Source organism: Pangasianodon hypophthalmus, chromosome 6 (genome assembly GCF_027358585.1).
Source record: "Pangasianodon hypophthalmus isolate fPanHyp1 chromosome 6, fPanHyp1.pri, whole genome shotgun sequence".
NCBI lineage: Eukaryota > Metazoa > Chordata > Actinopteri > Siluriformes > Pangasiidae > Pangasianodon > Pangasianodon hypophthalmus.
The window spans coordinates 13,067,928-13,085,666 of NC_069715.1; the positions used below are offsets into that span (position 1 = coordinate 13,067,928).

At 39.8% G+C, this 17,739-nt stretch overlaps 2 protein-coding genes across 5 annotated transcripts in view; both read right to left on the reverse strand.

The window, feature by feature from the left end:
- The window catches only part of si:ch211-212o1.2 (uncharacterized protein LOC492735 homolog), a 36,093-nt gene extending 29,090 nt beyond the window's left edge, over positions 1-7,003 (reverse strand). The window contains exon 1 of one of the 2 annotated variants that reach the window (XM_026927394.3): positions 6,492-6,997. In XM_026927394.3, the coding sequence (XP_026783195.1) occupies positions 6,492-6,651 (160 nt within the window). In that variant the 5' untranslated portion in view covers positions 6,652-6,997. Of the gene's footprint in view, positions 1-6,491 lie in introns of both variants that reach the window. The other variant, XM_034305410.2, reaches the window with a different exon arrangement.
- Positions 7,004-10,414: 3,411 nt separating this feature from the next.
- znf423 (zinc finger protein 423) overlaps positions 10,415-17,739 on the reverse strand; it is a 149,083-nt gene continuing 141,758 nt past the window's right edge. For all 3 annotated transcript variants that reach the window (XM_026927149.3, XM_026927148.3, XM_026927150.3), the window contains one exon: positions 10,415-11,254. In XM_026927149.3, coding sequence (XP_026782950.1) covers positions 11,225-11,254 — 30 coding nt within the window. In that variant the 3' untranslated portion in view covers positions 10,415-11,224. The remainder of the gene's footprint in view (positions 11,255-17,739) is intronic.

The window sequence follows — 17,739 nt, forward strand, 5'->3', positions numbered from 1 at the left end:
AATGGAAAAACAACAACTGAAAGAAGCTATGATACCGCTTCTTGAAAAGTATCACAAAAGAAGAATGCAACAGCTTGGTGATGTCAGGGGGTTGCCAGCTTGATGCAGTTATTGGAAACAAGGGATATGTAACCAAATATTAAATGTTATTTACTTTAAGACAATCTGTTCCTTTTGCTCATCTAAAAATTGAGTGGTCTACCACCAAAGATGCCATGTTCTAAGTTGTTTAACACATCTCGATGTAAATATCAGGAAATGAAAGCTGAACTTCTGATCTATTGTCTCATATTCATCTTTTGATCTCAAATCCAAATAGCTTCAGTGTAGAGCAAAAACAAAAGAATTGGCCTTGCTATTCCAATACTTTTGAGTCATATCATGATACAGGACATTGTAAAAATGGCTTAAAGTATTGTGATATGATATTTTTGTAATATCGCCCACCTCTAGTGACCAAGGTTGCCCAAGTCACCCGGTCAGCTCAGGTGTACAGGAGGTGAGCTATGCACCCAGCTGGGTCCTGAACCCAAGACCTACTGACCTTAGGGTCAGGAATCCAGAGGCGGCCTACGTGTGCTGCACAGGTCAGGATGAAAGAAGGGGGTTAAATTATTCATCAGCTCAGGCAGCCTTGGCTGAGTCTACATCACACATGCAGAACAGAAAGGGGAAGGGATGCAAGAGGCCTCGGTCTGGTGCTGACAGGGGGGCAGAGTTGAGCTCTCACTGAATTAGAATGTGCCTGAGCTGGTAAACATGCTTGACTGAGTAAGGCAAACTTGATGGGTCATACACCTGACTATAACTAAAATCTGTATCACATAGCTAGAAAGTATCATATAAACTAGAAAGTATTTGGACAACCCTAACTTTGTACAGTTGAAATATGAACACTGTTCCCTGTGCAGCTTTTTAATCCGCTTTTCACAAAGCAACAACTGTCACGTTCATGCATAAAAATCTACCTAATTTCTTGATTAAAAAAAAAAAATCTACACCTGCGGCAGTGCAGTACTTCCACACTCAATATCAGACTGGGTTTAGATGACAGGCCTGGTGTCATGTTCAGTATAACACACACTTGAGCCCATTCCCATAGCGCATGAAACGGAAATTCAGTACAGAACCACAAAAGTTCAGCCTTTTCCCTCTTTTCTTGTAGCTTCCTGCTTGCAGACCAAATAACAGCAGTTACAGTGAAGAGGAAACTTTCCATAACCTGTGGCCACATTAACAAACAAAACCCTGTGACTTCATGGGACATTCATGGTTTTACAGAAAAGTAGCAGGACTTACATTGCTATTTGCAGGGGAGCAGGTAGAAAACACGTAAAAGGAGTAAAAGGAATGAGGAAGAAAATATATAGTTTTCATGCACAATACCTAAGACATTATTGTCAGAAAAGTATTTCAGTGAACCAGCCAAGTACTTGGGGAAAAAAAATAAAATAAAATACTGTAGCAGAATTGATAAACATATGAAACCTATTCAGCTTCTGCAGCAAATCCTCTGTTGCAGCCTATCACATGCATTTCTGTAAATTATTTAACAAAAGGGAGCTCATCAAGCCAGAGACTAGCTATAGAGATAGATACTTTAGGTCAGGAGGGAGAGAGTTCTCACAGATTTTCATAGATTTTTCATTTTATTTACTCTCTCCTGACTCATTAGGCAACCAGTGACATGACGAAAAACAAAAGGTTTAAAGACAAATGGACAGAAGTGTGTGTTTATTCTCCCCTGGTCAAATTCAAAATAGATCTCATCTGTTCAGAGTCCATGGCGCTAGTCAAAAGTGATAATGTGAAGCAACACTGTTAAACAAAACAAGCAGAAATTGTCTTATTTATGATAATGGTTAAGCATTAAAAGGAAATTGTTTTCGCCATTCTGTCACGTTAGTCACTTGTATAGACCTTTGCAAGCAAGGAATGTCATGTAATGTTAGTGGAATTTGTAGTATTCAGGTTTTCAGCCTTCATATTTGCCATGAACTTCTGTTACATAGAATGCGACTTAAATCGAAGGATATGGTGGATTTTACTCACCAGCCTCTTCTCTCTACACATGCTACACTCTCAATCTGCTCTAAAACAAACCTCAAACTCAAAAAGTTATTTGCTCAAAAAGAACACACCCCACACTATCCTGTTCATTTAACAAAGAACTTCCTCTTTGGTAAACAAATGGCAAACAGTTCATTTCTTTATGAGATTTCCAAAAAACTCTTTATTTGTTGACTCAAGGATTTTCCCTTTCATTGAGCCACAGAATCAAATTGTCTTAGCTGTGTTGGGCAAGCTACTTTAAAATATGCAGTTACTCTTCCAAAAAAAAAAGAAAGAAAAAAAAAAATAAACATTGACTTCATAAGATACAGGTCTAATATGTTCACTGGAAAGTGAAAAGGTCCTCTAATAATCAAGAAATACATGTTTACATGTTTTGGAAATTTCTGCTTCATAGTCACTTTTACAAAATGATTTTGAACCTTCTGAAAGCCTGTTTGAAACCAGGCTTGAGTACAGACTATATTCAGACGCTGCCACAACCAACTGACCACAGCTAAGAATGGCCCGTTGTCCGAGGGTCACTCAGCCTGATATACGACTTTAACATATGACTCATTTAGCGAAAGCCTGATTACTGCACTGGGAAACACATTTGCAGCCACCTGTAGCTTTAAAATGACTTCCCACTCACCACAAACAAAAGAAAGAAAGTATTTCTCCAAGCAAAGTGATAAGAGCTGTAGATTAACACTATTGTGTGCGATATTGACATTCAGTAGTATTATCTCAACGATAGTCACCATAAACAAACACTGCAGTGTTTAAACAACTGATAAGCGTGAGCTCCACGTGCATTAGTAAATCAGTGTCTGATACAGCTACTTGCTTATGGGGAAGCAGAAATCTGTACATGGAACTCAACTAACCGTGCACGCAAGAATGTTGTTCCTCCCACAGAAATTCTTCCCTTTCTCTCCCGCAGACCCTCTTGACTAATCCCACCCACTCTATTAGTTAGATCTGTTTATAAATATACATTAATGTCGTAAGCTCAGTTTCACAAAATATAAAGAAATAAATAATTCCAAAACTTTTTTGGTCAGTCGCACAGAATCATCCTGATGCACACGTCTATGCTCGCCAGCCTTGAACATGGATGTGGAGGAAATGTAAAGAATGCTGGCCTTTTTACACCAGCAGAGTGTGATCTATGGATACAATGATATACATAGGAGCCCACATGTGCAACGTCCAGCACCCGGTCTGAGGACCTTGAGGAGTAAAGAAAAGAAAAGAAGCGCAAGCGCAGTCAACGGTGCATGAGATGCAGACATATGGCGGGAAGTGGCGTCCAGCTGTTCCACTTTCCTGGGGTAGCAGTAATGAGGCGGAGACGCCATAGAACAGACCAAAGCCTCATCAATCCCATCTCACCCGAGCCTCCTCATCTGAGTAACACACACTCGGCACCTCTGAAGTACCTGCTGATATAACGTCCACTGGTCCAGGCTGCTCCCTTCTTCTCAAGGACCAGAACTCTCAAAGCACTGGGATCAGAACTGAACCGTCCACGTTTAACACTTTAACATCAATGTAACACAAAACCGTGATGCTTTAGATGGGAAGGTTCAAATCCAAGGCAGGGTGCCTTAAAGGTAAAATCCATCCTGAACGACTTCCGTATTATTCTTTATAATAAGACTGTTTGCCCGCCTGCTGATACTGGTGCCTGTAGATTTTAACCCTTGCTTCATCTCTTCCTAAAGAGAGAGATGCAGCAGCGCTTTAATCCTTTAGTCTGTCCAGCTATCTCACCTCCTCTTTTGTACACTCTGTTCAAAACAGATCAGGTTCCAAAGCTTCACGTAAACTCTGCTGTCTGTGCCATCGTGCTCGTCATCTCATAGATCGCCAACTAGCTGATGCTGCATATGTGGTGCCTTGTAAGTGGTAATTTGCAAATTGGACGTCTGCATGAAGGGGTGTCTTTTACAGGCCTGAGTGGTTATTGGTACTGTTCTAGTGAATTTCAAACAATAATGCAACATTTTGAACTGAAATTACCGCACAGCAACAACAGGAAACAATAGCGAGTAGTCTTAGTAACAAGCTACCCAGCTAAATGTATATGAATGATAACTCTAATGTTGATGATTACCTTCTGAAAACAGATTAGCACAGTCAGTGTTACAGTTTAACAAAGTACTGTGTCTGTATATTAACTGATCTGAGGCCAATACTGCTATAAACTAATTTAAAAGTAGAGAAGGGGCACTGTACACTGTTCACAGTGTGCACGCCCATGTTAATTTGACTTCACTCCGTAAAAAGGGAACAAACCGGTAGTTGAGAAGACAACCCTGAGTTGACGAGTTGGAATTTCAAGTTGAGAGGGCGTTTTTGGTGGTTTTTACTGGATGAACGCAGGGAATTAGTTGCAACCTTGCCTTGAACGCAGCCTGAGTCTCTGCACTGCACTGTATTCTGGGACTTTGAGGCCAACATTTGATGTCTCCTCTACTTCTGCGTTGGTTTTCTCATTAACATGATGCTGAATGTCGCTGGAATTGATGAAGCTCTTGCTCTTTTGATTTTTTTGGACTTAACAGTGAAACTTGATTGTTATGCCTTACGTTTGTTTGAGATTGCCGAAGTGCTTTCTCCCAATAAACTCCATTGTAACTGCACTAACAAAGTCCCCATGTGACATTAGTGCACCAGACCAGCACTAACTTCTCACTAAACTATTGAAAATACAGCAGAAACCAAAAAATTAATACCAGAATCCCTAAACACATCACATATGGTTTATTATAAACATATTTAAAGCGTTTCAGTGAGGATTTTTTCCTTTAAGACCCGAAATGGACAATCCACAAAAAAAAAAAAAAAAAAAAAAAAAAAAAAAAAAGACAAGACAAGAATCCTTAATTAACCCCGGCAACACTACAGCTTGGAGAAATGGATGAACAACTGAAAAAAAGGACAGCATGTTTGAATGTGCATGGCATGTTAACAACACAGTGCATCACTTCTATAAATAACCATCTCAAACATCCAGGGGGGAGGGAGTACTCCGTTCATCCAAAATCCATCCCCAGTGCTCTCATCAACAGAGACACGCATTACCACATTAACTTATTAACCCTGCAAAGCAGTCCTCCACTAGCCCACCCCACACTTTCCCAAATAATTAACAGGGCCTGCCAGTGGCAGCACGTGCCTGATGTACTGGTTGCACTGCCTGGAGATGAACAGTCTCAAAATGGAGTGATCATTATCACTCCTAATAGCATTCCAAATTGAACAGATCTTGTGTTTTTTTTTTTTTCTTTTTTAAACTGCGCTTAAAGCAGCCACCCACTCCGGCCACAACAGGAGGGCTTCCAACGCCTGTAACAGGAGCCGACTGTGAAATGTGAAAGCCGTCCTCTCTAATAAAGTCAACTCTGGCCATTTATCTTCCACCACTAACCCTCTGACACTGACACAAAAACTAAGCTTTCCATTAAGCCTGAAGTGGATTCAGATCTGAGACATGGATTAAATCGTTTTGCTCATTTTCCAGGACAGCGGAACAGACTTAACACAAGTCCTGCTATGTTCGGAAAAGCAAGAAGCAACAAGTTGTTGAGTGACAAATATTATTCGTGAGAACATAAGAACCGGACAAGTTGTACACTGCATTGGAAAATGAGGTTCAGATCCGTGCCAATTTATTATATGCAATAATGTGACAGGTGTGGTACATTATAAACTCCTGCAACTACACCGCTATCATAAAGCAGCTGATTTAATTGCAAAGTCAATACCAGAGGAACTTGCGACATAAAATATTCCTCCACTGAAGTTGGTACTTGTTTGTTTCTTGTTCTTCAGAGCAGAAGATTGTTGATGGTTCCACATGGAGACTTCCTGAAAACAGTTTCTACCCAACACTCACCTTGGATGGATGGACAGATGGATGGATGGATACTGCAGTCTTGTACATAAGAACTCTGACTTTCCTGTGCTCATCCAAGGACTCATTCACAACATGCTCATACTGGACATCATTTCAACACCCTTTTAGTCTTTATAGTACTACTTGTAGAGCAGTAATGATTTATTATCCCACTCCCCAGTGCCCAGTGCCATTCCCTTTTGAGTTTGGTTTCTCTCAGAGTTTCTACCTCATGCTGTCTCAGGGAGTTTTTTTCACCACTATCATCTCTGACTTGCTCACTAGGGATATAAATATAAACCTATAAAGCTGCTTTCTGCAATTATTCTTGTTATAAGCGCTGAATAAATACAGTTCAACTGAACTAAAACTTAGCAACAGCTCGGTGTTTTCACTACATTGGCCTTACATGGCTAACATTTGGTTGGCGTTTGGTTTTAGCAACACCCTCTGTGGGGAAGTAGCTCTTGCCTCTTGTGCCAGTGTGTGTGAGTGTGTGTGTGTGTGTGTGTGTGTGTGTTCAGGGTCTTACCAGGGGAGTAGAGCTGGGCGAGCTGGCGGGCCCCGGCGTGCTGCGGTCCCCAGCGGGGTGCGCTACTGCGGGCGGCCGCGCCGTGCTCGTTCCCGTTCGGGTCCTCTTCCGCCATAGAGCGGTGCCGGATCTCTGTCTCAGACAGTAACGCTGCCGCCATTCTCTCCCTCGTCACGGAACTTCTTCTCAGGTACGATGCATAAATGGCTACTTTGTACCTATGCGCTCGGTGGGAAGTAGCGCTGCTGTACAGTGACACACCTACAGTCACTAACGGTGGCTAGCCTAACGGAGCTACACACACCCGGAACTAAAACAGCTACGCACCAAGTGGTCCGTCACATAAATGATCTCGCGTATGTGCAATTCATCACGTTTCTTCTTTTACAGGCTTTTTACAGTCGGGAGACGCCTAAAGGCCGGAGTGTAAAACTGGCTCGTAACGTTGCTTAGTGTGTAAGCAAATTGTGTGAATATTTTGGAAAAGTTTTCCTCCTCTTGACGGTCTGGTCAATGTTTCGCTTACGGATAGTCATAAAGGTTATTATTTCGTAAGAAACGTGGAAAACGGCGATTGTTTATTATAGGTTTACTAAGCTTGCATACATACTTTTATTTTAAGCAAGAAACTTTTTGTGTTTTCATAACTTACAGTTGCCGACGATATTAATATCGGTGCCTAAATTGCCTTGCAGTACAGTGTGGACGTTTTCACTTCGGTGTGTAAAATATTGAGGGTGCCTTACTGAGGCGGCCGCTCGCAGTGATGAGGCAGGTGAGCGGTGAAGAATCAGACAGATCGATTTAGAGAGTCGACTAGAGAGAAAAGTGCGTCTGCTGCTTCATCCTTCAACCACGCAGTGATAAAACAGTCCACAGTTTAGCGACCTAAATCAAAACTGAATGCTTTTACTCAAAATTATACACAGACCTTATGTTTATCGTCATTAATAAACCGGATGACGTCATGGCTATATGACTCTTAAACGTCACATCATTTTAACTCGAATTATTTCAGTATTAATGCTTACTGTGTAAAAAAAAAAACAAAAAAAACCAATGAAATTCAATAAAATTTAAAACCTCCCCAGCCTGAATCTAATCTAACTGTGAAATTAAATGATTAGAGATTAGACACAGCACATGGATTCTTGTGTTGATTTTTTATTTTTTTTTTTGGACATTTTTCAACAGGTTTTCTTGAATCTGATCTTGAAAAATCATATGAATTCTCTCTGAAGTGATCAAAACGTGTGTACCAATATTTTCAAAGCAACTGAAGCTTCCCTGTGTATAAAGTGCAGTGCAATTTCTAGTCAGATCATATAATATGAGATAGAGCACATATAAAGGAAGTAGAATTTATGGTCTTTTATTCTCTCATCTCTTTTTATTATACCTTTTATTATGAGACCAGGTTAAGGAATCACTTGACCTTTTTTTTTTCAGGGACTTTTTTTTTATTATTATTATTATTCCTATTTATTCTGTTCTGAGCTTTTTTAAAAATTTTTTTTTGCTGCACACTGAAACCAATTAAAACATTCAGCAAATCAAAACAATTTTACCTTTAGGTCTGAAGGAAAGTTAGAAATCTTTCAGTTCTAGGTCTATATGGAACAAACTGTATGATCATTCCTTACATTTCCTTACATTTTGTCACATCATGTATCTTAAAAATGTATATTTTCCACTGAAGCATATCTCATCTGGAAAGTGAATGTAATATAATGCAGCTGATTTAAGTGCAGAGGGAAACTTTTATTTAAGGTTTTGCTATTACACCAAATTTCTGCTTTAATCACAAGCATGCTTAAAGATGCAGTGCATAGGATTATGGTGAGTAGAAAATATACATTATTATATATTATTCCTGAGCTGTTGTGAGTAATAATAATAATAATAATAATAATAATAATAATAATAATAATAATAATCATAATAATAATAATTCACAGTCAGTACTCTGTAGGTATGTTGGGTCACATTTGTAAAGAAATTTGTATCTATACATCATATGCCAGCTCAGATATGTCAAACCTCATCACACCCCAAATTCAGGCACAAAGAAGTTTGACTACACTGTGACTGGCAGGAGCTACAGCCTATCAGGAGAGAGCAGATAGTGTCTGATATTACACTATTTCACTATTACACTATCATTCATTTGTTCTCTAATTTGCAAAGAAGCTAGTAAATGATAGATGTTAATAAGCTGATTTATCCTTGTTGTGGAATTTGTATCGGAGCCCAGTTGAGATCTGCGTCCAACCCATATTATGAAATGTTCTTCCACAAGTAGCCTGCAGTAGCATTTTTCCACCTGAGAGGAAGAAAATCCCCAAGCCATACCTCCTGTAGTTTTAAGCAGCTGGTTTAATATCATTTATAAAAATCTGCAGTCAGAATGCAGCCATCTAACAGTGCACTTACAAAAGGGGGGTCAATTCACTGTATAATTGACTTTTAACCGAATCCCTGACATGGATTCAGACAGGAAGCCTGACTAATGAGCACAAAGCTAAATTTTCCGGTTTTACACTTTGAATTCGTAAATAATTACACTGATTATTTTACTCAGTAAAACAAATTGATCCCTAACTCTAATTTTCGCATCTCCTCCACATAAAGTGAAGGGCCTTTGACCTTTTTGCACATGCTTAAAAATAAATAAATAAATAAATGATAAATGATAAAAAAAAAATAATAAATGTTTTATTTATATATATATATATATATATATATATGTATGTACACAATATGTACACAAATAAGCAACTCAAAAAATAGACAAATTAATATGTATATAGTTTATAAATGCGCTGCATTTTCACAGTAACAAAGTATGAAATTTATTAATTGAACCGTATTAATTGACATTTGTTTACATGTTAACAGGATACTAAATTCACCTGGACTAATGTTTATTCAATCAATAACCAAACATAAAGTCCACATAAATGAGCAAAAATCTAATTATAGCATGTAACTAAGTGCTGAAACATACAGCACTCTGGTCTCCAGGTGTAAACAGTGGAAACTGCTTTTTAGACTCAGTTCTGAGTTTTGCCATTTGACAACCACCAACATGTTTATTAAGATGTTGGTTCATACTGTTTATTGTGGACTTAATTTTAATCACTGATAGTATGGACATTGGTTTATGCACATGTTGATTACTTGATTTCTTTTATTTATTATAAAAATATTGATTAATACAAGTGTTTTACAGTGTTCCTTATGGTGTATTAATGCTGAAGTTCATGGTTTGTAATGCATTAAAAATGTTAGTTAAGTGTAACCAACATTCTCAGCCATAGGCATGTACAGTCGTAAAAATGATTACCACAAATTTTTGAAATTACAACAGTAGACTACATGAATTAATAATACTTTCTACTTCCTAATAGAGTGCAAAATGTTATTTCAACTGTAATAAGAAGAGAAGCAAGAGTGTGAGAATTAAAACCTCATTCTCCTATAAATGCATTTAGGGCTTTTAAAAGCTACTTAACTCTCTCCAAAATATAATAAAACTTTCCGTTGTCTTACACACTAATTCAGACATTTGATACCCACATATATACATTATACTTCTTTAAATATACACTGTGAGTGGTGTACGCAATATTACAGCAATTCTCATACTTTACTGTTAATTAATTAGACTGTTATTCTCAGTGTACACAGTCCACATATTTGACGGCTCGTCTGTTCGTGCTACATAAGATGTTCTTTATTTAGCATGAACTATATAAGACTCTAAAATGTCTAAGTGTGAAAAGAGAAAGCAGAAGAGACTGGGAGCTTGGAGAGGAGAACAGAAGAAACCCTGGAGGAGAGAGCAGCTGAGGCATTAGACTGCAGAGCTGCAGCGTCAAATCTGTTCTGTGGTTTGTGAAAAGACACACAAGACGCACGTATTCCCTTTATTCATGATTCATTTATTTGTTTATTTTCAACTGTACTAGTTTTATTGCAATCTGGTTAATTCACATTTAAAAAGCAGACATCATCCAGTTGAACTGAAAATCAATGATATTCATTTTTACAACAACCATAAGGCCCATGAACTGCAAAATTCCATCAAAACCATTATGTTTTTGTCAATTTATGTTTTTTGTCTTTTTTTACTGTAATTAGAAAAAAAAGAAAATATATAACAATAATAATAGAAAGGAGAAAAAAAGATATTACGACTGGCAAGCATTCACAACACAGCACAAGTACCTATTTACTGCAAGAAATAAAAGGTACGAAAACCAAGAGGGGAAAAAAAAAAGAAATGCATTAAAGGAAAAAAAAATGGCACCAATGAAGTTGTATACAATAAGCAACAGAGGACATGGTAAGTGAAGCATTTCTAGAGACTAAAATCATAGACAGATGGAGTTTCTTTTTTCCATTTTCTCTTTTGTTCAAAAAAAAATAATAATAAAAAATTAAAATGCACAAATGGGAAGCAGGGACAATAAAAAATACTGCACGTAGAATACCTTTTTCTCTTCTCCTTCATCTCCTCCCCCCCCTTCTCCTTTTCTTTTTTTAATAGCATATCCCATTAATATTCGTTCCCCACCGTTCGTAATAGCTGCGCCTGGTGGCGGAATCGTTAGAGTTTTACATGTGAGTAGCAAATGACACTTTGATTGGCTGTGATGTTGAAATGGGCGTCCCCCACCGGGCCTGGGTTGGGGTTCCGGGCTGAACCGGGAGTCCTGCGGGGCTCGGGCTCACTGCGCGTGCTGGCTCAGTGTGTGGTTCTGCACAGGAAGAGAAGAGAACCCATGAGGAGAGAAATAATAAGCTACGTGCCCACATCGCCACCCCCTCCCTCCATCCATCTCTCTTTCTAGCCACCCGCCAGGCTTCTCTGTCCATCTTAGGGCCAGCACCCCCTCTTTGATAAGGGAGTACCTGCTCTCTAGCCACATGTGTGCCTTTCTTTCTTTTCTTCTCTCTCTTTTCTTTTTTTTTTGCCTTTCATATTATGCAAAGCTTGTCACACATCAAGTATCTTTAAATACACACACATTCTTTATTCCTATTTCTCAGAATGGTAAGAAAACAACACAATATATATTATACATTTCTCATATTATATTTATTTAATATTTGCTTTAAAGTTCCTCTCGTCCATGGCAAGCACAAACAGCGTTGTTTATTCAGATCTCTTTTTTTTTATTCATATTTATGAATATTTTAAAGCATCATCTCAATACCTTATGAGACCCACATTTTATGGGCCCTTGAGTGCAGCATATAAATTTATAATCACAATGAAACACCTCTGGTGGACTGTGTTTGTACTACGATTAAAATATGCACATGCCAAGGCTAATTAAAAACGGCAAAATGAGCAAAAACACATAAAGTGGACAAGCTCTGTTCAAAATTGTGCATAAGTTCATCACTGGATCATAAAGGGTTTAGCTCTAATAGGAGTAGGAAATGCTGGGTGCAGTGGACAGTGTGTTTCTCTCTGGCTGCTTTCTGCTGTGTGTTTCTGCCTGCACCATAAACCCAATTCCCAGCGAAGAATGGACATTCATCCACATTTCCCTCTCAAAGCTGCTTTACAAGATTAATCTCTCTGAGAGAGAGATTTGTGTTTTTGCACTGCAATATGAGGAAATATAAACCAGCAAAAAAGCAGTGGAAAAAATGAAACCATGAAGGATTAAACATGGTTTTCTGTCAATGAATACTTATTCTCATTTGTAGCTCTTATCTGAGGGTACATATTTTTGTAAATGACTGCTGGCACAAGGGCCATGTGGTTTCAGGAGAGGGCCAAGCCACTGGGTCTTAACCCTCAGACTGATGAGTGTTTCAGGCCACTTGGTCTGTCTTTCTTTCTTTCTTTCTGATCTTCTGCCCCTCCCACTTAGAGGAGAGCAGAGAAGAGAGGACAAGATGGAGGGAGGGGGCCCTCTCCAGCGAGGAGCCGCATCTCTCTGGGAGCCACTGACCCCATTATGAGAGCAAACCACTTTTTAGCGCCGCGTCTCTTCGCCTGCATTACCGTCCCCTTGCAGCAGAGGTCAGCGTTGCTTCTAACTCTGCCTGCGTTCCCTCACGACGGGCAATGACGAGGGGCAGGGGGAGACAAAAACGAAGGACTGCAGCATCTTGCACAAAAAAATAAACCATCCTGTTGTCAAGTCCTGTCTTTCTAACCAGACTCCAGCAGTGGTCCACTGTAACTGAACTGCTGTGAGTTTGTCATAGGATTCTGTTATTGTAAATGATATGTGTGTGTGTGTGTGTGTGTGTGTGTGTTTGTGTGTATGAGAGAGAGGTTTTGATTGTGGAGTGATGAAAGATAATAACAGAGGAGAAGAATACTACATTGTGGTATAAGAGCATACTTATATACGTCTACATACAATGCAATACAAAGTGTGTGTGAGAAACACTAGTTATTTGATGCAGTAGAAGAGTGTCATACTGTGAGTAATGATCACATTCTGAGGAATTATTATATGTTTTCCTGTATATGTGGCTGTGTGAATCTTATCCACATAGCGTGACTGTGTGTGTGTGTGTGTGTGTGTTTCTCCCCCAGGTGCAGTGGGTTGTGTGGAGCTCTATTGATTTGCAGGAGGAGGGATTGAGAGGCAGTGAGGCTCCCTGGAGCCCAGGGTTACACCGCAACTGCAGTGGCCTGATGGAAACTGCACAGTACAAGTGGAGGGAGTTGAGCAAACAAACCACACACACACACACACACACAAACACACACACAGTGACATGAATGTATATGCCTCGGATACTACACACACTTAACACTATGCACCAACACACACACAGTCATACACTTATGATCATCTAAAACAGATACTACACAGACCTATTTTTAGACCCTGTCTAAAAAATGCGAACAGACAACACACATATCCATGTCAAACCTCATGCCTGCCTGTGTCCATGCTTTGCGGCTGATGGAGAGGCGATTGCGCCAGCAACACTTGTTTAAATTAGTTAATCAGTGTGTTGGAACACACACGTTTTCAGGCGGGTCGCAGTTTGCTCTCTTCATCCGAGTGCCTTGTCGGGGGGCAGCGGTATTGATCAAGCCGCAGGCGATCGATCACTAGAATAGTGTGTGTCTCTGAATTTGATAATGACTCGCAGTATGACATCAGTGCTATGCAGCTGTAATTGATATATTCTCAGAGAGGCAGAAAGAGAGAGAGGAAGAGCGAGAAAGGGTAGTTAAACATTACGGAAAGTGGACTATACTACTCTCCTAAAACATTTCCGATCCTACACAAATATATAAACACATTTCCGTTTAAACAAAACCATTCAATGCATCGTTCTTTCAATACAACAGTCTAGCAGGTTTAACACCTTCACTAGGCATAGTATTAAAGGAATATTCCATAATTTCTTTTTCATCTGTAGCAATTACCTTAAACAAAAGTTTCGATATGTTTCCTTGTACTGAGGAAACAACAGAAATCCTGTTTATTCAACAACTGCCCCAATAACTTTCTCTGCTTTTCTCTTGCCTGAGGTAATCGCCCATACGCTCAGATATGGTACATAGATATTAAGCTGAAAAAACAACAGAATATCCCTTTAATCCTGAGATACGACCTGCCTGTGTCTTCACAAGAATCTCCCCAGTCCTGCACGGCTGCACACAGCCACACTACACCTGCACCGAGTCCTCAGCGTGGCCACTGCTGCGCTCCAGCAGGGGGGAGACGCATCAGGTAGAACAGCCGCCTTCGCTTTCTCCCCCCTGCTTATCGCAAGAACTGGGGGGTGGCTGCGCGCTTGGCAGAACAGCCCTTCGGAGCTCAGTCAATATCTACGCTGTCATTGTTTTCCTAAACTGGTTATAAAAGAGAGGCTAAATCCTGCGGAGCTGCACACTCCTGGGAAATATGGCCCAGTCCCATTACTAATGCAGAGACCGCCAGACTGCTGCGCCCGCTCAGGGGGAGGAGGAGAGAGGGAGACGAGAAGAGAGGGAGACGGAGTGAGGGAGAGGGGGGGAAGAGAGATAAAGGAAAATCAAATCTGCGTTTCCCAACACTGCCTCTTTTCTCATATGAGCATGTGCACGCAGCCGGACCGGAGCTGCTGTCATGTCACTTTCAATCAGGCCTCTGTGCGCGTGTGTATATACTGCAGGGCCCCCGGCTCCTGGCTCTGTGGTGCCCCCTGGGGATGGTGTGGTATCTTTGAGACTGTAATGTGTTGGCTAGCTCTGTTCAAACAGAGAAAGAGGGAGAAAGAGAGAGAATGCTACCAGTATGCTGGATGCACCGTCATGATAGTGTGAGGAGAAAGTGGAGCTGTGGTTAGTGTCCAGTCAGTAAACTGGGACTGTCACTGGACTTCATTGTGTTACGAGTGTCTCAGAACATAAACACATACATGACACACACACACACACACACACACACACACACACACACACACACACACACACACTGTATGTACCACTGGCATATAATATACTATAGACACTGTTTGACCATCAATAGTCACATATAATAAGAAGAAAAAACTAGAAAACTACTTAGCATTCATTATTAACTAACCTAACATCCTTCTATAACCTAATCCTTATCTGCAGTATCTGTAGCATATGTGAGATACCACAAACAAGAAATACTACACATTTCCCTTTACTGAGAAAAAACATAAAGCCTGTTTACCAAAAACACAGATATAATGCAAAGTCTAAGGGCAGTTGTTCAGTTCCATCCATAAATGTTTACCATGCATAACACTATATAGCACAAATTTAAAACTACAACCGTAAAACTCTAACAATAAATGTTTTAGAAGAGGGGTGTCATACAAATGGCCCGTTTGATCATTCTAATCTGGCCCACCAAATAAATTTAGAGTCCATGTACTTAAATAAAATGGTTCTTGATTTTACTGCAATTCAATTGAAATATCTGGGGAAAAAAAAACAAGCTAGTCTCTGTTATTCCACTAGAGGGCAAAATAGAGCAACAAACTCAGAGCCTTAAAATCAGCTACTGACATTATATGCTAATGATACGTAATTTTTCATTAGTAAGCCAAAATTTTCACACTGTAACCATGTCCTTTATAAAAGATCTAATTCATAGCATTTCATAGCAGCAGGGGGAAATACATATGCAACCACAAATTTAACACATTTTTATTTGTAAATAATTTAGCAAACTATGTTGATTAATCCCCTACCCACAAAAAATGTACATTATGGCATTTTGTGTCATGACATATAATCCTAATTAAGTCCACTAAACCAAACTAAGTAGACTTAGTGGTGTAATGTGGCCTAGAATGTTACCTAAAATGAGATACCCCTAGCTTAGGATGAGCCTGACATTAAAGAAAGTCATATCAAAGCTCCAAACACTGGGGAAATACAGGAAAAATAATACAGTAATTCTGGTTACTTACAGGTTCCTGAAGGTTTTGTGGTGTCAGTGGGCCATCAAACCCACACAACATAACGCATAATCACAAAAAGGACTCTCACTGCTGAATTTATGAATTATACAGATTTCAAGCTTAATTTACAAAAACCTTTTAAGGAAGTTTATAAAAACATTCTACAGAAATATGTTTAGCCACATTAATTGACTGCCCCAACAACGCAGTAGATAATCTCTGGATAATCTTCCTTTAACACATATTTAAACACACACATACATTCTCTGTGATTCAAGAAGCACTTAATACCTATGGATTGGGCACTGGGCAGAACAGGAAGAGGAAACACTAAGGCTGGCAGGAGAGAGGGGAAGGGAGGTGGGGGAGAGAGCAGTGTGTGTAGCTTTGCTCTCAGGACACAGGCCTGTCCCTCTCTGCTCCGTTTTTAACACAAAATGAAAAATCACCTTTGCCGCTTGGTGCACTTTAGTGTGGCTTATTTTTAGACCCGCTTGACAGTCTTCCAAGGGCCGGAGACTAACAGATGGGCTGTCTTAAAGCTTCATATGCTCTCAGCTCTCACCTCCCAGAGACAGGAAACTCACTTGGGAGTGGGCTACAAATAAACGGCCCCCTGCCCTGCCCCTGGATTCCCTCACTTCACGCACATTTTCTCTCTCTCTCTCTCTCTCTCTCTCTCTCTCATACATACACACACACACACACACATAAACATATAACCCAACACTTACACAGGAAGCCTGCACCCAGCCAGGGCCTGTCCATGTCCCTGTCCCTGTTCTCCCTTTCTCTGCGGCAGTGTCCTGTTTCACTACAGTGCACCACAACCTGCGCATTGCACACTACCCCAAGGGAACTTCCTCCTATTGCTGCCACTTAATAATGCCAGAACTGGATTCACACACACAAGTCACTCATATACTACTAATATGCTCTGCTCTACATCTCAACACCATTTAGCCGGCCACACAAACACTCAGAGTAGCTACGCGATTCCTTTTGTCTGCAAAAAATAACAGTGGATCAGATCACACAGGTGAAATCAGACATCATTTTTTCTGCCTCTGACTTGTTTGACACAAAGGAACTGACCTACTGCTGCACATGGTTACCGCCGAGCAGGCTCATCTCACACAGGCACACACTGCCCTCAAACACACGCTTCTTAACACAATATCAAACACCTGCACATATAGACGCCAGTGCCTCTGTCCCACACTTCTCTATTGAGAACCCATTTTCAGGCCATTAATCATCCAATTATTCTGAACAAATTAGGTAGCTTAGGGATCTACCTTAAGAAATGTATTTCCTAGTGACTAATAAGGTAGTTCCTAAATGTCAACACATACTCGAGGAAAGACATGGAATAAAGCTGCCTACAATTTCCACATCTAAAACTTGCACAAATCACCCTTTTGATACACAGGTTTCAGATTTTTTAAAATTAAACTTCAGCTTTCCAGGAGAAGAAAGGACTGGTTTAGCATGAATGTCAGGTAATTATTTTTCTAAATACAACTTACTTTTAGTAGGTACTGATGGTCATAGACGTACCATTGGTTACATTATGTATATATGTATATACCATTGGTTACATTATGAGTATATATACTATACTATACATATAATACTATACCATTCTATATTACACTATACTATACTGTATATTAGGAGGAGACTAGCTTCATAAGCAATTCACACAAAACTGGCATTACAAACGGCCAGCTACGTTTACTCATACATACCTTAATAACTTTTCAAGATGCGCTGCCACAATCGTTTATCAATCCAAACCCAGTGAATAAATCTTGCTGTGAAAATCTCATTG